This window comes from Liolophura sinensis, chromosome 9, assembly GCF_032854445.1.
Source record: "Liolophura sinensis isolate JHLJ2023 chromosome 9, CUHK_Ljap_v2, whole genome shotgun sequence".
NCBI lineage: Eukaryota > Metazoa > Mollusca > Polyplacophora > Chitonida > Chitonidae > Liolophura > Liolophura sinensis.
The window spans coordinates 35992856-36020059 of record NC_088303.1 but is presented as its reverse complement, the minus strand read 5'-3'; the positions used below and the strand labels follow the sequence as shown (position 1 = coordinate 36020059).

At 38.1% G+C, this 27204-nt stretch overlaps 2 protein-coding genes across 2 annotated transcripts; both read left to right on the top strand.

The window, feature by feature from the left end:
* The first annotated feature begins 104 nt into the window (after nt 1–104).
* Nucleotides 105–16090, top strand: LOC135475820 (type 2 phosphatidylinositol 4,5-bisphosphate 4-phosphatase-like). The gene is made up of 8 exons (XM_064755759.1): nt 105–195; nt 2215–2399; nt 6052–6158; nt 8110–8209; nt 8829–8878; nt 9591–9681; nt 10279–10333; nt 10958–16090. Exons 1-8 carry the CDS (start codon nt 105–107, stop codon nt 11041–11043), a joined length of 765 nt encoding a protein of 254 aa, XP_064611829.1. The 3' UTR covers nt 11044–16090.
* Nucleotides 16091–20808: 4718 nt separating this feature from the next.
* LOC135475840 (secretory immunoglobulin A-binding protein EsiB-like) lies at nt 20809–26284 on the top strand. Its single transcript, XM_064755781.1, has 5 exons — nt 20809–20985; nt 22132–22273; nt 23147–23192; nt 24241–24327; nt 25402–26284. The coding sequence occupies exons 1-5, from the start codon at nt 20824–20826 to the stop codon at nt 25499–25501; spliced, it is 537 nt and encodes a 178-aa protein (XP_064611851.1). The 5' UTR covers nt 20809–20823; the 3' UTR covers nt 25502–26284.
* The last annotated feature ends 920 nt before the right edge of the window (nt 26285–27204 follow it).

The following is a 27204-nucleotide window of genomic DNA, read 5'->3' as shown; positions in this document are numbered from 1 at the left end:
GATAGAGCTCGTCTTGTATTTGACAGAGCCAGCTGGCAGAAAGCGTAAAAATCACATGACTGTCAGTGATAGTCACGTGTCATCGTAAAACTCAAGCCGACAAAATGGCTGACCCAGAAGAGCGGGCCCCGCTGTTACACACAACAAATCAGTCGGCAGAGTCGCCCCCTCCGTATCCAGTGCTCAGTCAGTCAGGTAACATCGAAGTATGGTCCCTTGGCAGAAAACTGGCTATTTTAGGATGGTTTTAAACGTTCAAAAGTACATTTGTTTCAGTTTTGTCGCAAGGAGAGCTGATGTATTTGACAGTTCGCTTTTCAACAACAACGTCATAGTGTGGAACAAACATGAACAGGCTCTCCTCTCCGTGTGTCTCTGACATTTACAACTCGAACCTGGCCTAGAATAAACGTTGAAGTCTATTTTCCACAATTTTTGATATTTACCTACCTTCTGTGTTTAGTCATTAAACTGATAAAACTGGTTGGTCTGTTCCACAAGGCACTTTGCAGAACAAAGAGGGTTTTTAAATACATTCTGAGTACACAGATTATTGGTTGAGAAATATTTGGATGTGAATAATCCTGCAAGATGGAACCGTCACTCCGCAGTACACTGTAGTTATACATGATGACATCGTTATAATCGTTTGTCCATGCTGGCTTTCTCTCCGGCCGTAAGTGGGAAGGCCTGCAGCAACCTGCGGATGGCTGTGGGTTTCCGCTGGGCTCTGCCCGGTTTTCTTCCACCATAATTTTGTTCGCCATCGAATAAGTGAAATATTCCTGAGCACGGCGTAAAACTTCAATTAAATAAATAAATAATTACTTTTCTTGTAGTTGTGTCACCTCACACCTTAGGCACTTTTACATTTTGCCTACCATCAACCTGCGGATGGTTTTGGGTTTTGCCCGGGTTCTGTCTGGTTTCCTCCCATTATAATGCTGGCTGCTGTCATTTAAGGGAAATACACCAATAAAGTAAATACATAAATATATAAATAAAATCTTGCAACCACGCGCTAAAAACGTGAAAATCAATCTCCATCAGTGTTAAATGACAAATTTAGCAATGGTTACATCAATTATCGTCAAGGAGCCAAGTCAGTCAAGTGAGAAAGTCAACTCCAAAGGTTTCAGTCATGTTTTTCGGCTATCCATCTGTTGTCAACCATTTTGTTATTGACATTTTACATCCATGGTCTGGATTTTGGATACATCTGATGGAATATTACTCTACACAGCAATTGTGAAGAGAGAGAATTTCACAATTGTGTAGATTTTCTGCAAATTACGAGCCTGAAATGGATTTAAACTTGTCTGAGTGATTAAAAAGGTCCATCTCTTCTCAGTCCACATCAGAAATTGGTGTGTGCTGTTGTTCCAGAGTGGATTTGAAGTCACACTTTCTTATGCAAAGTGCCAGAAAAGCCCAACTGAATTTTTTCTTTCATTGACTACCCTAACTCTTTTTTTTTTTTTTTAATTTTTAGGACAGAATGAGGTATTAGTAGTGATCAAAGCAGAATATTATATTTCTTTCCCACCTTTTTGGAAAAGTAGAGATATGAGTATGTTGTTCGTTAGATGGCCTAACCATGTGAGAAAAAAGAAAGTACATGTAATTATTTCTGCTACAATTACATATATTCTGGCTAAAGCGAGCAGACCAGGTTTCCCAAATATTAGAAGGAATAGTTTAATGATTGTAGTAAGTAAATATCAGAAATTGTTGAAAATCAACATTAAGGTTTAATTTAATTGTCCTAGACCACTTGTAAGACATTGGAAATCCTGATCTGTGAACCCATATTTCATCAAGTTCAACCTCCCCGCTGATTTGAAATTCCCAAAAAGGCCGAACTATCTTCTGTCTGTTATTCCAAGATAGATACGTTAGATATGTTGTAGCCAAATTTATCCCCAGGAACCTGGATGGTGTATATGATAGGTTACCATTGTTGTGAACTTCAAGTGAGCGTAGAAGTTGAGCTTATGTTAATATAGATGCAAATTTACCTTTGGGATGATCAGGAGCTAGGGAGTTGAACAGTCAGGTGATCTAGGACAATGAGCATTGTGGAGCAGCAGCTGGACAGGCAATGATGTAGATAAGCTTAGTTTCATTGCATAGGCTGTTCAAACTTTACACAATCACTTACATATTTGAATAAATGAAAAAAAAAAATTGATAAATAAATATAATTCTTTCCAGCACCAGCATCCCAATCTGTTGTCACAGTACCTCCAATTGGTCCTGATGAGTTACCTCCTCCTTATACACCAACCCCTCAAGGGGGAATACCCATGATCAACTGTAAAGTGTGCCAGGCTTTGATCAATATAGAGGGGAAAACCCATCAACATGTGGTGAAATGTCACATTTGTCAGGAAGCTACAGTGAGTATAGAATTATGTATTGCTAGGAGATATGTCATATGTCTTCCTGGTAGCGCTTTTATCTAACTTCATAAGTCAGATTTTTTCCAACTTTCATGGTAAATCGCATTGTAATCTAGATTTATAAGGTAATTCTCCCCAAACGCTTTAAGAAATTTGACTTATGAAGTTTTGTTAAAGGAGAACCCCAACAACTTTATTTTCACACTAAATGTTCCCTAAACACAATATTTATGCTATGTTAGCCTGTAAGCTGCATTTCATAAAATATTATGATAAATAGTTCCATTAAAAAAAACACATTAAAGTTGGACCGTCTGCCTATCTTGTCGACCACGGAGCCCAGGCCTAGTGACGTCATGCCATGAATCCCTGCTGGGATCATGTATTGACAAGCCCTGCAAAGCATAGCCTTGTGTGCTTTTCCAGAAGCCATTAATCTGTAGTTACCTTTACATCTACACCTCTTAGTTAGAACCCTGAAAATAATATAAGTAAAACAGTTTTACAGCAAATGTTTTGAAGATAGGCTACTGGAGTTGTATTAGATCCGGGAAAAGCGTGTACAGCATAGCGACTGGGCAATGCATTGGCCGATTTTCACTCATATATCGGCCACGTAGATGAATGCTCCTGTCTGGTTTGTCTGACATGAATTGGACATCCACTGAAGGATGGTAGTACTGACCGATGGTAGTAGTGGAGAATTTGGCACGGTTTTGCAGTTAACAGACTGAAAATTCTTACAGCCAAGTTGAGCAATACCAGCTGTGACAAGATATTCCATGCACTCAGGCCAGTCGATTGTGAGCTGACCTGAGACAACAGTCTGTCCTTCAATGCCAGTGAAACTAGCTTAACAATAGCGCTAATGTTTTGTGTTTTAAAAAGTCTCGCCAACAAAAATGAATAAGGATTGAATTATATTGAATGGAAACATTGATTGATAACACATAGATATACAATTTAAAATTTGCATGGGCTCCCGTTACGGGCTTCAACATCTGGCATGCTGTGGTGTATCACGTGCGCATAGCTGCCTGTAGGCAAGGTGTGAACTGAGCTGGAGAGCCTCCCTGTAGCTTTGTGGCCTTTGTAAGACAAAGGCTGGCAGCTCCCTAAAGTTCATGTCACAGGCTGCTGTTTCACAAAGGCAACGGTCATAGTAGTGGAGTTGATTTTCTGATGTTTGATGACAAAATTCTGCCGCTTTTCTTCCATTTTCGACGTTTTAAACAATCGGAATGGTTTCAGGGGGCATCAAACTATCCATCTGCAGTTTGAAAGGCCCAGCGCTGGTGATCTACTTTAAAGTGACAGCTTCTGATATCACAAGAAACAGTGATGTTTTTCATTTCACTGTTGATGATGATAGTGTACATGTAGCTGTTGGGCAGTAGAACCAAGTGATGAGCAGTTCATTGTTGATGATGATAGTGTACATATAACTGTTGGGCAGTAGAGCTGAGTGATAAGCAGTTGACTGTTGATGATGATATTGTACATGTAACTGTTGGGCAGTAGAGCCGAGTGATGAGCAGTTGACTGTAGATGATGATAGTGTACATATAACTGTTGGGCAGTAGAACCAAGTGATAAGCAGTTGACTGTACATGATGATAGTGTACATATAACTGTTGGGCAGTAGAGCTGAGTGATAAACAGTTGACTGTTGATGATGATAGTGTAAATGTAGCTGCTGGGCAGTAGAGCTGAGTGATAAGCAGTTGACTGTTGATGATGATAGTGTACATGTAGCTGCTGGGCAGTAGAGCCGAGTGATGAGCAGTTGACTGTAGATGATGATATTGTACATGTAACTGTTGGGCAGTAGAGCCGAGTGATGAGCAGTTGACTGTAGATGATGATAGTGTACATGTAACTGTTGGGCAGTAGAGCTGAGTGATAAACAGTTGACTGTTGATGATGATAGTGTACATGTAGCTGCTGGGCAGTAGAGCTGAGTGATAAGCAGTTGACTGTTGATGATGATAGTGTACATGTAACTGTTGGGCAGTAGAACCAAGTGATAAGCAGTTCAGTGTTGATGATGATAGTGTACATGTAGCTGTTTGGCAGTAGAGCTGAGTGATAAGCAGTTCACTGTTGATGATGATAGTGTACATGTAACTGTTTGGCAGTAGACCTGAGTGATGAGCAGTTGACTGTAGATGATGATAGTGTACATGTAGCTGCTGGGCAGTAGAACCAAGTGATAAGCAGTTGACTGTTGATGATGATAGTGTACATGTAGCTGTTTGGCAGTAGAACTGAGTGATAAACAGTTGACTGTTGATGATGATATTGTACATGTAACTGTTGGGCAGTAGAGCTGAGTGATAAGCAGTTGACTGTTGATGATGATAGTGTACATGTAACTGTTTGGCAGTAGAACCAAGTGATAAGCATTTGACTGTTGATGATGATAGTGTACATGTAGCTGCTGGGCAGTAGAACCAAGTGATAAACAGTTCACTGTTGATGATGATAGTGTACATGTAACTGTTGGACAGTAGAGCTGAGTGATGAGCAGTTGACTGTTGATGATGATAGTGTACATGTAGCTGCTGGGCAGTAGAACCAAGTGATAAGCATTTGACTGTTGATGATGATAGTGTACATGTAACTGTTGGACAGTAGAGCTGAGTGATAAGTAGTTGACTGTTGATGATGATAGTGTACATGTAACTGTTGGGCAGTAGAGCTGAGTGATGAGCAGTTGACTGTTGATGATGATAGTGTACATGTAGCTGCTGGGCAGTAGAACCAAGTGATGAGCAGTTGACTGTTGATGATGATAGTGTACATGTAACTGTTGGGCAGTAGAGCCGAGTGATGAGCAGTTGACTGTTGATGATGATAGTGTACATGTAGCTGTTTGGCAGTAGAGCCGAGTGATAAGCAGTTCACTGTTGATGATGATAGTGTACATGTAACTGTTTGGCAGTAGAGCCGAGTGATGAGCAGTTGACTGTTGATGATGATAGTGTACATGTAACTGTTGGGCAGTAGAGCCGAGTGATGAGCAGTTGACTGTTGATGATGATAGTGTACATGTAACTGTTTGGCAGTAGAGCCGAGTGATGAGCAGTTGACTGTTGATGATGATAGTGTACATGTAACTGTTGGGCAGTAGAGCCGAGTGATGAGCAGTTGACTGTTGATGATGATAGTGTACATGTAACTGTTGGGCAATAGAACCGAGTGATAAGCAGTTGACTGTTGATGATGATAGTGTACATGTAGCTGTTTGGCAGTAGAGCCGAGTGATGAGCAGTTCAGTGTTAATGATGATAGCGTACATGTAGGTGTTGCACAGTAGAGCTGAGCGATAAGCAGTTGACTGTTGATGATTATAGTTAAACTTGCTTGTGTAGTTTATTGAAGACCACCAATTATATGGAATATCTATGTCAGATATGTGCATCATTAACTTGCCATCATACCATGTGTTCTCCGGTTTGCCGCGTATAAGAGAAAACCTCCTGAATATGGTGTATATGTATAATGAAATAAATACATAAATCTTACCTTGGTTGATGGCCTCACATATATGTATATAAGGTCATTTACCCTTGTTTCTTGTTATGTCATGAGGTGTCTTCTTGTAGTAGACGAAAAACAAACTAATATCCAGTGACTTTCTTTGCAGCCTATCAAGGCCCCTCCCCCTGGTAAAAAGTATGTGCGGTGTCCGTGTAACTGTTTACTGATCTGTAAGGGGACTTCTTCTCGGATTGCCTGCCCCAGGCCTAACTGGTAAATGATTACATACTGCTAACAGTGGGTTGTAAAAGTGTACAAATAAAACTAGATCTTGGATCTTTATACTTATAAGTGCAATGCACTGAGCATTCCATTTTCCTCCACCCATAAACCAAACTGCCGTCGCATAAAGAAAGAAAACTCTTTGACACAATTTACGAATGTTCTGATGATTAGACAACACATGTGACAAGTAACAGTCAGTGACCTTTGGACTTGGACAGACAAGACATGCTCATGATAGAGCTGACAGAGAATCTGTGCTCATGTTAAAGCTGCAAAGTACACAAGCTGACGGTAATGCTGACATGTATCATGCTCACGGTAGAGCTGACATGTAACATGCTCATGGTAGAACTGACATGTAACATGCTCACGGTAGAGTTGCAAAGTATGCATGCTCACAGTAGAGCTGACAATTAACATGGTCATGGTAGAGCTGACATGTAACATGCTCAAGGCAGAGCTGACATGTAACATGCTCATGGTAGAGTTGCAAAGTACGCATGCTCACAGTACATCTGACGTGTAACATGCTCATGGTAGAGCTGACGTAACATGCTGACTGTAGAGCTGACATGTAACATGCTAACGGTAGAGCTGACATGTAACATGCTCATGGTAGAGCTGACGTAACATGCTCATGGTAGAGCTGACATGTAACATGCTCACAGTAGAGCTGACATGTAACATGCTCACAGTAGGGCTGACATGTAACATGGTCAGGGTAGAGCTGCTGTAGATGGTGAATGACTTATTTTCAATAATGGAATAAAACGTATGGCAGACTGTCTTTGACCAAAATGACAGATTGTTTGTTTGTTTGATTGGTGTTTTACGCCGTACTCAAGAATATTTCACTTATACGACGGTGGTCAGCATTATGATGGGTGGAAACCAGGCAGAGCCCTGGGGAAACCCATGACCATCCGCAGGTTTTTGACAGACATTCCCAAGTAAGGCCGGCATGAGCTGGACTTGAAATCACAGCGACTGCATTGGTGAGAGACTCCTGGGTCATTATGCTGCGCTAAGGCGCTAACCAACTGAGCCACGGAGGCTCCCCCCCAAAAACGACAGAAAACATATGGCAGACTATGCTTGACCAAAATGACAGAAAATGTCTGGCAGACTATACTTGACCAAATCTAAAGCCAGTGTGTCACAGTGGCATAAGCAAACACTGTTTATTAGTCATTGGTTAATATTGGAGTTAGAGACTGTTTAATTGGCCATAAATGTACCGATGAAATGATGCCTGAAATTCCGTCAACATGAAATCTGCAAAAAACAACTGACTGAGTTTCTATCTTCCTAGCAGAAGACACCAATTAAACACAGATAAATGTGAGTGCCTACCTATTGTACAATATTGTATTTTAAAGGGGCTGTCATACATATGTGTGTGAATGACAATGCTTTTGCACACCAGACATTCACCACGATGTGGCTGAAAAATTGACAATGTGGCATTAAGCCATAATCATTCATTCATATTAGTATCAGAAGATATTAATTTCACAAGTGCCAACTAAAACAGACGTGGCCTGGACCTGGTCAGATAACTGTACCTAAAATTTCTAAATTATGTTATCCAGCACCCTTTCTCTCTTCATATAGAAATATGGTATTTCATTTTCATGATGGAGGTACAAATTACATAGCTGCCATGCTACACGACAGTCACATCACTGTAAGACAAGGTTTAAAATTGCTCTCAGCTGTTGCAACATTGCAGTGATGCATGAGCTGTATAAGTTGCTTTTTCAGTCAGCTTATGGACTCTGTACCTCTTTACTGGCCATGCCATTCGCTTAATAAGAGGGCGTAAGTACAACCAGACTTTGTGTTTTGATGAGATTGACATCTATTGTAAATTTGCACATTTTTCGGGAGAAAAATATTAAGGAAATCTTCACATATCAATAGTGATTCATTTTTTCAGCAAGAGAATAATAAACCTTGGGGGCCCCACTCCGACAGTGACAGTGCGAACCCCTGGGACGAGCAGAGTAGTCTGTGCTCACTGTCAAGAGGCATTCCTGGTAGGTTGGAAAGTCAATCAGAAAAATGCACCTGTAACTCTGTAGTTGAATAGAAGATAAGGAGTTCAAAATTCCATGTGGAAGTATGTAAAGCTGTTACGTTCCTGTTACTGGATTGAAATTTATATTTCTGGTTTCTTTTCTTAATTCTGGTATATTGAATTCTGTCTCCATGGAATGTTGAAGGGTTTCACTCCATTGTCTCTAGGATAGGAGTATCATTTGCAGAGGGGGTACAATCAAAACTTCATTAAAATTTACAATTAAAACTATGTAAACTTTTAGCATGATGATTTCACTTCTGACTATTGACAGTCACAGGTTTGGTCCATGATTTTGATACCAATGATAATGATCTCCAAATCATGTATTCTGTATTTCTTGTTGAAGTGGTGACAAGGTTAATACCAGACATGTGTATGAAAATTAAAAATCTTTTTAAATTTATCTTATTTAAAATTACCACTGTACTTAGTGATTGATTTTGCTGGATTATTCTTACAGCTAATTAGATGTCCGCAAAGTAATTTGAACTTAAGATTCAGAGTCAGTGCTTTAAGTCCTATTTCATACTTTGACCAGTACATTTAGGTAGAATTGACATTTTTGTCTCTTTCAGTTTAATGTGATGAATAATGCTCTGGCACGCTGCCCCCATTGTAGACGAGTGTAAGTGATACTTTTTTATATAGTTCTATAAAATAAGAGTAAAATAGGCAGATAAAGGCCTAGAATAGGTGATCATACATACAGGGATCTCAGCCCTCCTATATTTCCCATATTTATATAGCATCTGTAAATGTCCTATGTTTTCCGAAATCTTACTGTATTTCCTATTTCCAATTTGCATTTTGTTTTTAATTCTCCGTTGTCTATCATCCTACATGTATGTCCAGGAAATCACTTTTTCGTGACCTTGCATGTATGTAGGGCAGAAGTGCTTGAATGACTGCAGAGTACTTAGCAAGCCTGTCTTTCCATCACTCCTTTACAGGAGTATTGGTATTATTGTATTGTTTCATTCTCAGCCCTCGACAAGAAATTATTTGGATTTTGTACATTTTCTTGATTTGCCAACACTGTTCTGAATGCCTTGGTGGCAGTAAATGGTTGACATTTTGTAGGTCTGTTTAACTGGTTTAAGATGAAGTTTGTTGGAGAATTTACTTTCCTTCCACCAAGAAAGAAAATCAGTCCAGCGCCTGATTTTATAGGTTTGACATAGTATGGCTGAAATACTGCTGAAGTTGCATTTGGCTATACACATTCATTTATTAGTGCCTGCAAAGTCTTCACAAAGCTTCAACATACATGTAAATGATGCTGTAAACCATTTTGATTATATATTGTTTTTTGTTTTTTTTTGTTTTTTTTTGAACAGCTCCTCTGTTGGCGCACGATATGCTCATAACAGAGCGCTGTTGTTTGGATGTTTGGGGTTTTTATTTATTGCTGCTGGAGTTGGCATAACAGTAAGTATGATAACACATCTGCTCAGTTTGATTTCTCAGGTTTTGCTCATGTGTGTAACATTGTTTATCCCGAGTCAAATCTGAAAAGCCAGTAGACAATTTGTTTGTTTATTTTATTTTATTTGTTTGTTTTATTTATTTATTTATTTGATTCATGTTTTAGGCTGTACTCAAGAATATTTCACTTATGGTAAATGACCTTAAGTTTTTCATGTGGGTTTATTTTGGTTACTTTTGGTTACTTTTGCATGGTCTAGGTTAGTGGCAAGGTGACAAAAGAGGGTGATTAGGTCCTCGCCCGTTGCATTACTCCGCATGGCAGCTCTGGTCGCAAATCCTCACCATGTGGGGCCACTGACTAAGATGTGCAGGTCTCCCGGTTATTAGGCCTACATGTACATCTCTGATTGTACCCATGTATTAAACCACAGGTACATGTACCTGTATTTCTCGAGGAACATATTATATACAGATATAGAGTATAAAAAGACAAAGACATTAATATTCATGAATTCTTTATGTGATAGTATTAAAACTGATTGTTTTTTTTTTTTGACTGTTTATTATATCAGTGACGTTTGTATTGATCTGTTGCAGGCTGGCACATATAAGATGGCCAGGCAAGCTGGAGGCATTTACACTGTGTGGATAGGTAAGGCCAGGCTTTTTCCTACATCTGTTGTAATGAGTAAGTGAAGTTCTTAAACACACGTCTTCGAAAAGTGTTTTTTCAGCATGGAGGGGATAGTGCAACGACTGGTTGACCTGTATCACTATAATCGCTCGGGTAGGGTGGCTTACTTGCCTTCGGTAATGCGTCTCAGTGAAGCAGCACTAGATAAAGGAGCTGTGGAAATCCATCCTGCAACAAGGAGGCACATTACATGCACTCTAAGGATTCCTTCATCGTTATATGACTGAAAAATTGTTAAGTAGGACGTTAAAACTTCCAGCACTCACTCACTCAAAAAGTTTTTTTTTCTGATATTAGGAAGTTTGATAGGAGACTGTTGTCTAGGTGAATTTTGTACGTGTTACTTATTTTCTGATGCTTGCAGTCATACATGTTAAATGCTACAATCAGATAAATGGGGAAAAATGTGATCACCAGAAGTGAGTAAGTGTAAGTGATAGCTCAAGCATGAACTGAAAGCTAGGTTATGTAAAAATAGTTGTAACTGAAATCACCTGCTTGTCTGCATACAGGAAGTAATCATTGATTAGGTTAAGGTATTAATAAAAAAAGGTATTAATTTTGTTGGTCTTTTTTTTTCAGGGGCCTTTGTGGTGGGCGTGATTCTCTTGATTAGAGCTATGTACTACTGCTTAATGAGGGTCAGCCTGGTGCAGGGACCTGCCTAGAATCTCCATGGTAATGCCCAGTGAACTTTGCAGATGACCCCCCAACCCCCTCAGTTGTGGGTACTTGTTTTAGCCATTTTTTATCATTTAGCTATTCAGGCCATCCGTATAATAGACTTTGTTGACCATAACCTGACCCTACCAGCAGAATGGGGTAGATCGGCTTTGTGAGAACATGAAAACATTTCTTATTTGAGACAAAATTTAAAAAAAAAAAAAAAATGGGAAAAAGAAATTTCTATCAAAATCTAAGTAATACAACTTTTAGAGTAAGGCCCTTATTTGGAGTCAGCCAGATTGCACCCATTGAACATACTTCTAATTAAGGCTTAATCTGTGTAGGTTAATTTTGTGTAGATATTCAGTCAATAATAAGTCAGCTTTGCCTTATGGGATACCTGTAAGTCAGATTTTTTCCCAGGTGATATTGGAAGGTGATACTGAACTATGTTTTTTTTTTTCAAGTTGTTAATTATTAGTATATGTTTTTTGTTCTTGTAGTATAACTCAAGAATTCTATTGTACACATGCTCACCTAGCTTACAGTCTGTTATACAGGTTATGTGTCTGCTTGGGCTGCCATTATTAATTGTGGCTATGCATCCTCATTGTAAATTTGCTGACATGGCTGTCTTGTCATGATTGTAAGCTACACTTGCATAACCAAAAAACAATATTTCCATCGTCGGTATGACTTGTTGTAAAACTAAGAAACCTAGTTTTGATTTTACAAATGTAATGTTTGTATGTTAATTTAATAACAAGATTTCTGTGTTAAATGAGCAAATATAATGTTAGGAGATAGTGATCATATTTTGCTTTGTTAGTGTAGATAGTAGAGAGAAAAATCTCTGGAGGAGTTTCTCCTGAATGTTTGTATGTATATACTGGTATTGAATTCATTTGTGGGACCAGTGATCGGATAGGTATGTATCTGAGTGCAATCAAAAATCCTACATTGATTCCATTAAAATCAATAAACACTAAAGTTTAAAATTGAGTGCCTGGAGAATATGTGATTGGGAGAATTCCAAATGATAATGTTTTAATCTCTGATCTATGATATTACAGACAAATATATCATTCTGTGTACTTTTGGAACTGTATGCTGAGCAGTTTTTAATGAATTTAGCTACAGGGAAGCGTGATTACAAGGGTATTGATGAAAATCATGAGAGCTAATCTTTGTATTATTTGATAAATGTTACTATTGCAAGGGTTCATGTTTTGTCTGGTTTTACAAAGTTGATTATTCTGAACATATCTACACATCATGCATCAATGTTTAAATATATGAATGTATCTACTGTAAGATTTTTGTTCAGATAGTTTTTGGTTTCCAAAGTCATCTAAATGTAAATATGCTAATTTGTGAAACTTGTAAATGTTTGAATTCTGTGAAAACACTCTTACTTGTTTAAAGCTGTAAGCGGGTATTTGTATTGGTAAGTAGAAATCTCTGGAGAGCAACAGGAATTGACAGCTAGAAGTAATGGGTCGCCGGAAGGTCTGTCACTTAACTCAGTATGTGCATGGAAGACAGCTTTTGATTATTTATTTGTTCAACAATCTACCAGTACAATTGTAACATAAAAGCGCAGCGTAATGACCCAGGAGCCTCTCACCAATGCGGTCGGTGTGAGTTCAAGTCCAGCTCATGCTGACTTCCTCTCCGGTCGTAAATGGGAAGGCCTTACAGCAACCTGCGGATGGTTGTGGGTTTCCCCCGGGCTCTCCACCGACCATAATGCTGGCCGCCGTCGTATAAGTCAAATATTGTTGAGTACAGCGTAAAACACCAATGAAATAAATAAATAAAATAATGAGGAAAGATGACTGTACTTCCAGCTATCCATTTCCCCTTGTGTGAGATTTCATTAATCAAGTCGAATACTGATGATAACCCAAAAGATGTCTGAAATGTGTAGATTTTTGTGATATTTCAATTACGCGTTGTTTCTGCTATGACTTAAACACGTTGCAGTGTAGTTTGCATGTTTCTGTTGAAGTGTATTGTAATAATTGTGTTATATCATCTAAATAGATTTCTACGTCTAGTTTGTGAGTGCTTGGAATGATTACTGTTTACACTTTTGAACACTCCACAGATCTTGTAACAAATGTTCTGTGGAAATACCAGATTAGCTACATGTGTGTGTAGGTTGCAAAACTACAGATGTTTTATAAAGGCCAGTGTTTAAAATCAAGCTATTAAGTTCCACACAATCACTATTTATAGGAAAGACTTCAGTTGGTCTGTAAATATCACACTTTCAGCAAATCTGTAATAAGAAGTATTTCATTGTATATACATGTTTTTGAACAGGTGAAAATCATGTAAAAGTGTAAAATGCTACATGTAATTTGCTTTGTTGTTCATTTCCTGTTTTACGAAGTGCCATGGTGTGGTTTTTTCTCCCCCCCCCCCCCACATGTTAATTTGTTTTACTTGTTATTTTTCATTTGCATGGGCACCAAAAATAATACATAGCCTACATTTTCCCTTATTTTCTGTACTCGTTTTTCCGTCGTGTATGTGATTAATATCATATATTTTCTTTTATTATACACAGTATTACTATTGCTCCTTGTGCCTCTCAACTGAAGAATAACACATTAAATAGACAGTGGATTTTATCTGTTTCTCACTAAGTCAATAAACGAAAATTAAATGTCGTACTAACTTGCTTAAAAGACACTTATTTTATGTTTGGGATACATTTTATGGCATGCCAGGGTGCCATTTTCACTGTAGGCTGCAAGCTCATTTCCAGTGAGATGATGAGATCAAATCCAGCTCTGGTTGGCAGTCACTAGCTGTTTCTGGGACTTTTTGGACAATAAGCTGTCAACAATGTTTATATGGTTATTTGCTCAGGTTGACTTTTGTAAAGATTACTTACTTCCCACTGGTCAATACAGTGTTTAAAGTGTAACTCACTAGTGACATGTTCGTCAGTGAATTGTCAAAGGTTGGTGGTTTACCACAGGCACTCTGATTTCCTCCTCCTCTCATAAAATTGACCACCATTGCACCAGCTGTTCGTCTATACTCATTTACCTCCCTTGTATGAGCTGGTGCAATATCCATAACAATATATAACGTGTGTGCATATATGTATGCCTGCTTTTGACATAATCATGGGATTTTTGACAGATTTATTTATACAGTTAATATCAGTTTTTTTATTTCATAGCAGTATTTTGTCTCAGAGGTTTTGTTATTGCGGATAATATCTATAGAGCAAACACTAAAACTCTGATCAGTACATGAAGTTGACGTGAGTAGGCTAGTGTATATGCTGTATACCTATACATGAATCCTTCACCTTTACTTGTGCTTTCATAATGAACACTTCTGACTTTTTTGAGACATTCAGCAAATCTGCACGCGTTTGTGGTGAATTACATTAACTGGTATATTTACTGATGAAAGTAGTATACCACTGCACATTTTCAACTGGCAAGCTAATTCTACAACCCTTTCAGACACTTTCTATACATAAGAACTATATATTAAATTTGTACACTAATATGCATGTACTGTCTAGACTCCCTGACTTGATGTAATTTAAAATTCATGACCAATTTATCATAATAATGGCGTGAAGTGCACCCAGAGTTACAGTGTACATTATTCTTTGTGAAAAGATAGAGGTATGAGGTAAGTAATTGTGGTGTCTGTTTGAAAACTGTATGTAACATTACGTGAAAGTGTACCTCAGCAACGTGGGGCCACTGTCACAAACCTCGTAAGTCACATTTCGTGTGACTTCTTGTGATTGTCTAGGTTATATTGCCATAAGGAGACGTCATTTACAAGGAAAGCTTAAAGAACGCTGATATACGAAGTGATGTGAAAGTGGCCCCAGTAGAGTCAGTATATCGCGTTGCCATGGAAGGTAACCTTTGCATAGTGTTCGTTCATATGGATTTTAAATTGGGACCATTACAAATGGCCTGATCACAATTACACATGTAAATGTATGACCTATGTTACAGTTGTCAAGGTCATTCCATGTGTGGTACATAATTATAACCAATAATCTTGTGACTTCTTGTCTTGAATTAAGCTGATGTACCCAAAGAAATAATATAATAAATAATTGTGTAATCTGAGCTGCATGTAGTCATCTGATCGTTCGAAATATAAATATAGTAAACTGTTATAGTTTGTAGCTGGATACAGCTATGATCAGGGGCCTAGACTTCCACGAAGCCATTTTAGGCTCAGGTTCAAAACTTTATCTTAACAAAACAAAAAATGTTTGAAGCTAGATGCATCAAATAGGCTGAAATTGTACTAACTATTTGATGTATATATTAAGAGTTAAATTTGGATTTTAGGTTTTGGCTTAAGCTGGAAATCACTTTGTGGACCCCAGTAATCACGTGATGTTCACTACTGATAAAGAATTTTACAGTATAGTTATTGGCTTAGTAAGTAGGTTTGCAACTGCATGATTCAACTATTAAAGAGCAGTCCACATTCATATAATCTGCTGATAATGTTACTGGTATGTTTTGTAACTGGATACAAATCTGAGCGCAATCATGATGCCATGTCTTGATAAACATTACTATATTAACCTGCGCAGTTTGTAACGGCATGTAAATTAAGTCAGTTTTCCTGTGAGTGCTATTTTAATTGCAGATATCTTTATGTGAACTTGTCTTTATTTATATGTAATGGGTTATGTCTGCTATAACTAAGATCTGATATGAGAAAGTTCCAGCACATATATTGTATATATATATATATTTACAAATCATACTAATTTGGTATAGCGTGGGGAAAGTGCATTACTCTGGAAATGTGTTGGCTTATTATCAATTTTCTTTCAATTCTTTTAACTTTACACTGATACTTGTACACACAAAAAAAAATATTCTTCAAACCACAAAAGAGGGATGTTTGTATTGTTGCTTCATTGGCACTGATGTGTTTACATTGTACCTGTTGTTATGGTTGAACATAGGGCTACAGTGTATTATTATTTCCCCATTTATTACTTTGCATTGATGCCTGTAAATAAATGTTGTTCAAGCCAGAAAAGATTAAAAACACATCTTGTTGCTTTAGTCAATTGAATGATGTTGATCGTGGCCACAGGGACATTCTACCTGCTGTTAAGCTGGGCGTAAGACCACTCGCGATTGTGAGCATCTCAGTGCCTTTGTCGACTTATTACATGTACAAGCACATGTGAGCATTTCAGCGCCCGCGTCGACTTACTGCATGTATGTGCACATGCACATGTGAGCATCTCAGCACCCGCGTTGACTTACGTACACATGCACATGTGAGCATCTCAGGGCGTGCATTGACTTACTACATGTATGTGCACATGCACATGTGAGGATCTCATTGCCCGCGTCGACTTAATACATGTACGTGCACATGCATATGTGAGCATCTCAGCGCCCGTGTGGACTTACTACTTGTGCGTGCACATGCACATGTGAGCATCTCAGGGCCGTATCGACTTACTACATGTACGTGTACATGCACATGTGAGGATCTCAGGGCCCATGTTGATTTACTACATGTACGTGCACGTGCACATGTGAGGATCTCAGGGCCCGTGTCGACATACTACTTGTACGTGCACATGGACATGTGAGCATCTCAGCGCCCATGTTGATTTACTACATGTATGTGCACATGCACATGTGAGGATCTCAGGACCCGTGTTGATTTACTACATGTACGTGCACATGCACATGTGAGCATCTCAGAGCCTTACTACATGTATGTGCACATGGACATGTGAGGATCTCTGTGCCCGTGTCGACTTACTACATGTATGTGTGAAAATCCAATAAGGATGCCAGCTATTATTCTCCAATGTCTGTCATCCCATGTCCATTACATTCTTTGTTGTTTATTGGCCATTGTCTGTCATCCAATGTCCATTGCATTCTTTGTTATTTTTATTCTCCATTGTCTGTCATCCCATGTCCATTGCATGCTTTGTTGTTTTTATTCTCCATTGTCTGTCACCCCATGTTCATTGCATTCTTTCTTGTTTTTATTCTCCATTGTCTGTTATCCCATGTGCATTGCATTCTTTTTTGCATTTATTCTCCATTGTCTGTCATCTCATGTCCATTGCATTCTTTGTTGTTTATTCTCCATTGTCTGTCATCCCATGTACATTGCATTCTTTGTTCTTTATTCTTGATTGTCTGTCATCCCATGTCCATTGCATTCTTTGTTTTTTATTCTCCATTGTCTGTCATTCCATGAACATTGCATTCTTTGTTCTTTATTCTCCATTGTCTGTCATCCAATGTCCATTGCATTCTTTGTTATTTTTATTCTCTGTTGTCTGTCATCCCATATCTATTGCATTCTTTGTTGTTTTTTTTTCTCCAGTGTCTGTCACTCCATATTCATTGCATTCTTTCTTGTTTTATTCTCCATTGTCTGTCATTTCACATGCATTGTCTGTCATCCAATGTCTATTGCATTCTTTGTTATTTTTATTCTCTCTTGTCTGTCATCCCATATCCACTGCATTCTTTGTTGTTTTTATTCTCCATTGTCTATCGTCCAATGTCCATTGCATTCTTTGTTCTTTATTCTCCATTGTTTGTCATCCCACATGCATTGCATTCTTTGTTATTTTTGTTCTCTCTTTTCTGTCATCCCATATCCATTGCATTCTTTGTTCTTTATTCTCCATTGTCTATCATCCAATGTTATTCTCCATTGTCTATCGTCCAATGTCCATTGCATTCTTTGTTCTTTATTCTCCATTGTTTGTCATCCCACATGCATTGCATTCTTTGTTATTTTTATTCTCTCTTTTCTGTCATCCCATATCCATTGCATTCTTTGTTCTTTATTCTCCATTGTCTATCATCCAATGTCCATTGCATTCTTTGTTCTTTATTCTCCATTGTTTGTCATCCCACATGCATTGCATTCTTTGTTATTTTTATTCTCTCTTTTTTGTCATCCCATATCCATTGCATTCTTTGTTCTTTATTCTCCATTGTCTATCGTCCAATGTCCATTGCATTCTTTGTTCTTTATTCTCCATTGTTTGTCATCCCACATGCATTGCATTCTTTGTTATTTTTATTCTCTCTTTTCTGTCATCCCATATCCATTGCATTCTTTGTTCTTTATTCTCCATTGTCTATCATCCAATGTCCATTGCATTCTTTGTTCTTTATTCTCCACTGTCTGTCATCTCATGCCCATTGCATTCTTTGTTATTTTTATTCTCCATTGTCTATCGTCCAATGTCCATTGCGTTCTTTGTTCTTTATTCTCCATTGTCTGTCATCCCATGTACATTGCATTCTTTGTTCTTTATTCTCCATTGTCTGTCACCCCATGTTCATTGCATTCTTTCTTGTTTTTATTCTCCCTTGTCTGTCATCCCACGTGCATTGCATTCTTTGTTATTTTTATTCTCTCTTGTCTCTCATCCCATGTCCATTGCATTCTTTGTTGTTTTTATTCTCCATTGTCTGTCACCCCATATTCATTGCATTCTTTCTTGTTTTTATTCTCAATTGTCTGTCATTCCACGTGCATTGCATTCTTTCTTGTTTTTATTCTCCATTGTCTGTCATCCCATGTCCATTGCATTCTTTGTTCTTTATTCTTCATTGTCTGTCATCCCATATACATTGCATTCTTTGTTATTCTCCTTTTATTTATAATTTCATGGTGGTGTTTAATCTCACAGTCTAGATCACCCTGTCAATTACATTCTTTCTATATATTTTCCATTATCTAGCTGTCACACCATATGAGTTGCATTCTTTATATTTTATTTTCACCATATTAGGAAAAGTGTTTACAAAAGACAGGTTTCTACTCCAACAAATGCTCCTAATTTTTTTCCAGAATTTCCTATAAACCTATTAGCTTTGTTGTAAAATTCCTATATTCCTGATATGTTTTTATCCAATGTGGGTTGGGATACCTGTTATTAGTGGTGGCTCCTTAGCTCTGTTTGATTTTAACAACCCACCATTATGACGCAGGTATAACAGAAATATGGCAATGAACTAAAATTTTGCCCATGATTAAGTCGCGCATTTTGCCGTATTCTGGTGCGGGCAAAATGCGCGAAAGCTCTGGTGATCTGAGAGAGGTGTTTGAGGTTTCTTTGATATCAAAAATAGGATGATATCCTGGTCTCAGCACCAGAAGTAATGTTTTATTACATTTATTTGCCTTTATAGTGTAAAGTAGACTTTTTGGGGCGAATTTTTAGGTAATTTGCTCAAGTACATCTACTTCTTGTAATACGAATAAAAACACTGATGAGGGACCCTTTAAGGTCAAATGTAACCACCATGGCTTAACTCTTCTATATGTGCTGTCATTAGTTATGTTTGATGTGAGTCAAGCCCTTTTTTAAATGAGCCCCTTTGATCGTACTTGGGAACGTCTGTCGGCAACCTGAAGCTGATCGTGGGTTATCCCCGGGCTCTGTCCAGTTTCCTTCCTCTATAATGCTGGTCGCCGTTGTATGAGTGAAATATTCTTGGGTACAGCATAAAACAATAATCAAATAAATAAATAAATAAATAAATGAGCCCCTGGCAGGTAAATCAATTCATCAAATGTCCACACTCAATCCTGTATTCTGATTTCAAAAACTCATCAGCTCTTGTCATTAATTTGAGCTTTGATATATGTATATACACTGGACAAAACTGAGTTATGTAAACTTTTAAAAACAAACCTTTATTTAGTTTCTGAGGTACATGCAGAAGAGAGACCTGAACAAAAAACCAGTGGAGATGTAGATCTACCTGCAACACTTTTACCACATACATGTATGAATGTTTAATTGAATCCATGTACATGCTTGAAACTTCTCACCTGGCAGGCTGAGCCATGATACTCAGTCTTATCACAACAGATGGCCAACAATTACCTCCTAACAAAACAAAGAAACCATGCAAAACTGATTGCAAAGAATCGAAGTAGGTGTGAATTAAGTGGATTTTCAATTTATACATGTAACATCAGCATGTAAAAAATTCTGATACGATTAAACATGTACATGCAGGTGCTGAGATCTTTGTAGATGGTAAATTGTTGGTCTTGTCTGTTTGAAAGTGAATGGCAACTGAGCAAGTGGATCAAGGTACAAGACCATGATCTTCAGGCATAAAATACACCAGATATAAATCAAATTAGAGACGAACTTATAGTTGCCAGATTTAAATGGTTTGCTGCAAAAACATGTGGTTTACAAACAATCTGCACCTCCATGGTTAAAGATTTATTATCCCAAACAACAAATGTACTCCTGGTCCAAAAGTTTAACCTTAATGTGTACGTGGCAGCTTACAGCGTGCGTTTTCCAGCTGTATTAATACTGACTGTTTTTTGACACCACAAGCTTACGCGTGAATTTTCCACTCACTGTATTTCACCATGAGACCAGCCCCAAAAAGTCCGTTTTTAGAGGCAAATGAAGGTCATGAAATATTGCTTGAATACTTTAATGCAGAAAAAAGGTGCAGTTTGAAGATTCAGTTATTTTGATTGGTGAGAGATAGAGTGGTGGCTTTTTAAAAATTTTTGTAAATATACATATAACCATAAATTGTATGTAAAACATCAATGTAGTGCCATCGGTTGCCATTGGAGCTACCGTCACGTGCTCGGCTCTCCGAACTGCACGTGTGTTTCGGAAACACAGCGATGGGAATCAATATATCTCATTAATAAAGCAGCAGGCAAGGTTTCCTAATCGACAAGCTGCTCTCGATCTCAAACAGCACAGGCTCAGGCTCACGATGGCGGCCGCTACAACTACAACTGCTGCAGCTCAGGAAGGTTTGAGGCAAAGATTGCTGCCTGAATCTGAAAATGAGGAGTACCAAGATCTACCGTACGGCGGAAAAGTCTACTTGGCGCGAAGGAAGAAAGCTGATCCGACATATGTTCGGGTTTTGGAGGTAATGCTTTCTACTCTTGTCGGCATTTATTTGATTTCGCTATCCGCACGGATTTGAAGTTAGGAAGTGAACTTGATCATGATAATGTTTAGTCGCCATTAGCAAGAGATTGCTCATGTTTACTTTTTGTTAGCCCTTAGCGCAGATGTGAAATTTGCTTTAGGTTTCTGTAGTTTGCATTTTGCCCAGAAATTCCAAGGTTATTGGGATGAAAACGGTGGAAGCCACACTGGGTGTCCCATGTCAGTGTGTTTATACCGGTTGCCTTGACACTATATCGATCTGCAGTGTAGGCCTATAAACAATGTATAGCTAGCACAAGTTCGCTTTTAACTTACTGTGCGGCTTGATCAATTTATAGTAACATTAGCTTGTACAAAACAGGAAATAATATTGTTTGTCTGTGTGAAAAGGTGTTGTTTTGGATCGGAGTTATGGGGCTAATTTTGCGTGTGATAAGTGATGTAGATGGCATTTATGTTAGTGTATGGATGCATAAAATTTTGAAAGATGTAAATATTAATTTAAAAATATCTATTGATTTATTTATTTATTTATTTGATTGGTCTTTTACGCCATACTCAAGAACATTTCACTTATACGACGATGGCCAGCATTATGGTGGGTGGAAACCGAGCACAGCCTGGGGGAAACCCACGACCATCCGCAGTTTGCTGACAGACTTTCCCACGTACGGCCGGAGAGGAAGCCAGCATGAGCTGGACTTGAACTTACAGCGATGGCATTGGTGAGAGACTCCTGGGTCATTATGCTACGCCAGCGCGCTAACCGACTGAAAATGTCTACTGAATCAACAGGTTAAACGGACTTAAATTAGCCATTCCATTTTTTTTTTTCGCTCAGTATAAATCAGTCTGTATGAAATTCATTATTTCAGTATAGCAATCATTGAATGTTTGCACAATTCAGGTGTAATCACGCCTTTCAGCCGCATTAGTTTGTGAGAACCCCCACCGTGTCTAGTCCGAACTTGCGGGAACTTGTGAGACACCTTAAATGTTGATTCACCTTTTTAACATTTTAAAGTAAACTTGTAAACTTGTAAATATATTGACCTGCTTGTAAAATGTACTGCATACCTGCTTCCCTTGAAATAATTCTTTTTTTTTTCCTTTCCATTTCCAGGCATGCATGATTATTGGTACCATAGCATTTGCTCTGTATGCATATTTCTACTTTGATAACCTGCATTTCCATGTAACCCACGGTTATGCACATCTGGGATATCCTGAGGCACAACACCAAGTTGGCCAGAGGTATCTTTATGGTAAGAAAAAACTTCATTGCTCTAAGGAAACATGATAGTAAATCATACGACTCTGTACAAATTAAACTTTTGATTTGAAATTTTAATTTGAAATTTGTAATTGGATGGCTCTAGCTCCTTATTCACATGCTCAGATTTTTGTATATGCTCAAACTCATACGAACTGAGAACCAGAAGGCAGTATATGACATGACAATATGGCATTGACATCATGTTCAATAAATTCGCCAGTGTACTGAATTGACATTTTAAAATTATGGACATTGTAACTTAAAATCTCATATAACTATATGACTCGGTGCAATGCAACATTCTAACTGAAAATAGCGTGCAGACGTTTAAATTGATTAAAGCGCCAGCACAACTTTTTCAGTTAAAATGTTGTTTTCATGTTGTACTAAACATATGGCCATCCAGTTAACAAAGTACCTAAGTGCAGAGTAGATCAGTGAAATTCATTCGCACCAATCCACTGGAACCAAACATATTTGCTATTGGAACTCTCTGCCATGGTCAAGTTTGTGTAAGAAGTGATATTTCATAAATGAAAGTTTCCTAGTGCATTAGATATGATAGAAGGTGACATGTTTCCAGTGAATGGAAACAAAAGGCACAAAGTTAAAGTGGAGAGATTCTCAACCTTTCTGCTTGCAAACTGATTGCACGACACTGTATTCTGACTCTGAGGCAAAGTTTCAGAATTTCTGAGATTCTAAACTGATGGCGGAAGATTTACTATGTATTTAATCAGTTTTGAGTCAGGGCTGTTGATATCTTCTCAAGTTCTTGAGTATTGATTGTCATGGTACATACAGTTGAGCCTGTTGATGTTTAACCAGTCTACTAATTCAGTTGTTCTCCATCCTTTAACAGGAAAAGGAACCGAGAAGCATTCAGAGAAAGCTATGCAGTGGTTCAAGTGAGTACATTGTAACTTCTTTGAGGTTTGAACCACTGACCTTCAGGACTCTGACTTCAGCCACTACCATTAGACCAATTGGAAGTTCGGCTGGACAGTGAGCACCTACATGTACTTGTACATTGCATTGTATCAGCAGGATCAAAGGGTGCATTTAAGACCTGTCCCAGTGTTACTAATGACCAAAGCAGAAGGATTCTGTGTGCATTTGTATCCAAGCAAGTCACCCTGAAATCTGATCTGGGTGGTACACACTGGGTGGTACACTTTGGGTGGTACACACTGTACTGAACCAATTAGATTGAGCCGTTTAAACACAAATGTTTTATTAAAGTAAAATAAAGAGAAGATAAGAGCTGACTTCACTTCCTTAACTATGTACATGAAGGCTAAGTTCAGTATGACTTGTTTGCTTTGTGACATATTGTAGGGCTATTTACTTAATTGCCAATTTTTTAACATGTTGAGTTGTGTAGAGATTAAACTATTGGCAGATTGTCGCTATTTTGGCAACGTTTGACACTCCAACCCACCACAGAACACATTCCAAAGATTAATCAAATCCTATATAATTTATAGTTTTCTGTGTACTCCCGATGTTAAATAGACAGATTGACCCTACTATGTGCCATAAAGGAATGACGTACAATACAAAGAGATGTCACACTGCTGTTGAAACTTGACAGGGTAACACATAGAAGGCCATGGTGTGAGAAGAGAATCAAGGAATATTGTAACAGTGTAAAAGTAAACAATATTTCACTTGGTCCATACATGTATTTAAATGGTTGACGCTGCCATTATGAATTTCCACTTGTTACCAAAAATTCTCAGGCTCAAAAGTGTATATGTCTGATGTATAAAAATCTAATCTGTTGTAGGTAATATTAACTTTCTGTCTAGAACAAGCTTTCATTAGTTTTGTGTTACTGCCAAGACTTGAGCAAGACTTCACTTTTGATTACTGCGCTTTCCAAACAAATTAACATGTTTTAAAGCTGTTATATCTACTGGTTGTTTAAGTCTGTCATTGGCTTCATTGTTTCAGGAAAGCTGCTGACCAGGGTCATGCTCATGCTTCTTATAATTATGCCATAGGTCACCTGAAGGGTTATAAAAGTGACCTGCGAAAAGGGTGAGTCTGAGCTCTTCATTACAGATCTGCATACAGGGTGGGCTCAGTGGCATTTCATCGCTGCTGAGGAGAAATGTACAGGGTGGCCTCAGTGGTGTTTGTACTGTTAGGGGCCTGCATCACTGCTGAGGAGAAACATACAGGGTGGGCTCAGTGGTGTTTGTACTGTTAGGGGCCTGCATCGCTGCTGAGGAGAAACATACAGGGTGGGCTCAATGGTGTTTGTAGTTAGGGGCCTGCATCACTGCTGAGGAGAAACATATAGGGTGGGCTCAGTGGTGTTTGTACTGTTAGGGGCCTGACTCACTGCTGAGGAGAAACATTCAGGGTAGGCTCAGTGGTGTTTGTACTGTTAGGGGCCTGCATCACTGCTGAGGAGAAACATACAGGGTGGGCTCAGTGGTGTTTGTACTGTTAGGGGCCTGCATTGCTGCGGAGGAGAAACGTACAGGGTGGGCTCAGTGGTGTTTGTACTGTTATGGGCCTGCATCACTGCTGAGGAGAAACATACAGGACCACCTCTAGTTTGTAGAGTAAAGCCTGCCTATAGAAAATAACATTAATGAAAGGGATCAAATGTGAAAATATCAGATATATGTTTTTTAAGGTGGCGAATTCTCATGTTGTATTTCATTGTACGTGTAGTTTAATGCCACAGTGTTGAACTGAAACACAATGTTCACTTTTCAATTCTCACAAGGAAAGTTTTGCTGTAACATGAACGGCATGTATTCTATCAGTTGCTCAACAGTATAATTCTTTACGAAAAAAGACAATATGTGTAAATATATGCAGTAAATATAAGTCAGAGATTTACAAGGTGCCCTTTCAAATGGTCCAAGAAAATAGAACAGTGGAATTCTGGGTAATGCAAGATTGAAAACTTTTAAGGAAGTGGTGGACACCAACTTTTACACATTCACCTTTGCACAAAATTCTTATAAACATAAAAAGAACCGGCTATTTCAACATTAGCTTTTGGGTGCAAGGAAAACACTGAAATAATGGAGAATAACTTTCTTTTTCATTTTTGTATTTATTTTTTGCTAATTGTGAATGTTTTAACTTTTTTAGTGATGCCCACAAACTAATCCGCCATGCTGCTTCAAAAGGGGTGAAAGAGGCAGAAGAAACACTGAACAGTGTCTGTACGCAAGGCGGTTGTGACAAGTGAAGACGGTTGTGACAGGTGAAGGCGGTTGTGACAGACGAAGATGGTTGTGACATTGTGGGAAGTGAAACTAAAATGGCTGTTTCAGACTTCTTCCAAGACAAATCTTTCCCTCTCTATTTTTAATTATGCTTTCAAATTTGTGTTAAAGCAGGCAGTATAGGTTATAATAACATTATCGTTAACAAGGCGTGCAATATGGAATTTCTAACAACAGGCCAGAAACTTAAAATCTGTGCAGGAGATAAGCTTAAAGCATTGCTAAAGTTCATTAAACTCTTACTAAAAAAGAAATACTCATTTTGGGATTCAGCTAACCTAATACAGTTTCAGTGTGTCTCAGTAAAGAATATTTTGATCACGGTTATGAAAGTTGGCAAAGCACGAGTGAAAACTAAGTTTGTCAGGGAAAACTGAGTGCATGAATAAGAAGTTATTCAAGATCCTTTGAAGTTAATCATCTGTGGTTATGTGGGGTTTTTTTTTGATGAAGAGTAAATTTAAGCATTTCATCAGTCAATATTTTTGTTAGAATTCTTCACACTTTAAGACATCATTTAAGATCCTTATTGATGAATACTGATATCATGTCCGTCCAAAGTATTTTTCAGTAAAAATTACACCACTGTAATTTGGTTATTATGAGGTAGATGAATAATCGTATCGTTTTAGTGTGTATTTTTAAAAATTTATTCCTTGACGCACATATGTATCAACTTATGTTAAAAACTTAGATGTATGGAAGTGTGTTCAAAATGTGATTTACATGTATTTTAATAAACTGCTGGTATAAATAAATGAATTACAGTTGTTTTTTTTTTCCGGGTCTCGAAACTAATTCTGGTTCTATCAAATAGAGAATGCTTGATAATGGTTTGAAACCTTGAGATAACAAAGAGTTCAGTTGGTGCCCATATATACCTGAACGAATATATTCCTATTTGTAGATAAGGGTAGATATTCGCAGTCTGCTTTTCATAGCAACCACATAAAGGCCTGATACATCATAAACTCTGTGTGTACAAAGGAAAGTTGCAGCACATCATCACCTCTTTCAATACTTATGTAGCTGTAAAGTCTAGTGGAATGTATAAAATTAAACTGCTTGAGGAAAACAATTGGGAGATATAGCCTGTACACTAATGTGGATGGAGAGAGATGGTCAGGCCATAATGGAGGCAGGGGATAAAAAGGTGCAATTCCTGACATAACGATGGAAGAAAACTAAAGTCATGTTATTTATTATTTATAGTCATTTATTTCATTGGAGTTTTTATTTTTTGCCATACTTAGGAATATGTCACTTAAACAACGGAGGTCAGCATTATAGTGGGAGGCAAAGACCATCTGCAGGTTGTTGCAGACCTTGCCATGTACGACAGGAGAGGAAGCCAGCATGAGATGGACTTAAACTCACAAAGGTTCCTGGGTCATTGTACTGCATTAGCACTGCATTAGCACACTCACTGCCAGAAAACCTCCTCCCCTAAGGCCATGTAAATCCGACCAGTAACTTATATGATGGCAGTCAGTTATCCGTGTGGAGGAACATGGGAAACAGGAGTACTTTAGCAAGTTATTGACAAACTTCTGATGACCACAGCTCCACAAACAGTGAGTGTTGATGGTGTTACGAGTCTACAGTTCCCCTGTCCAAAACATGGTTTAAACCTGCATTTTGTTTCTTTAGCAGCTGATAGACATGT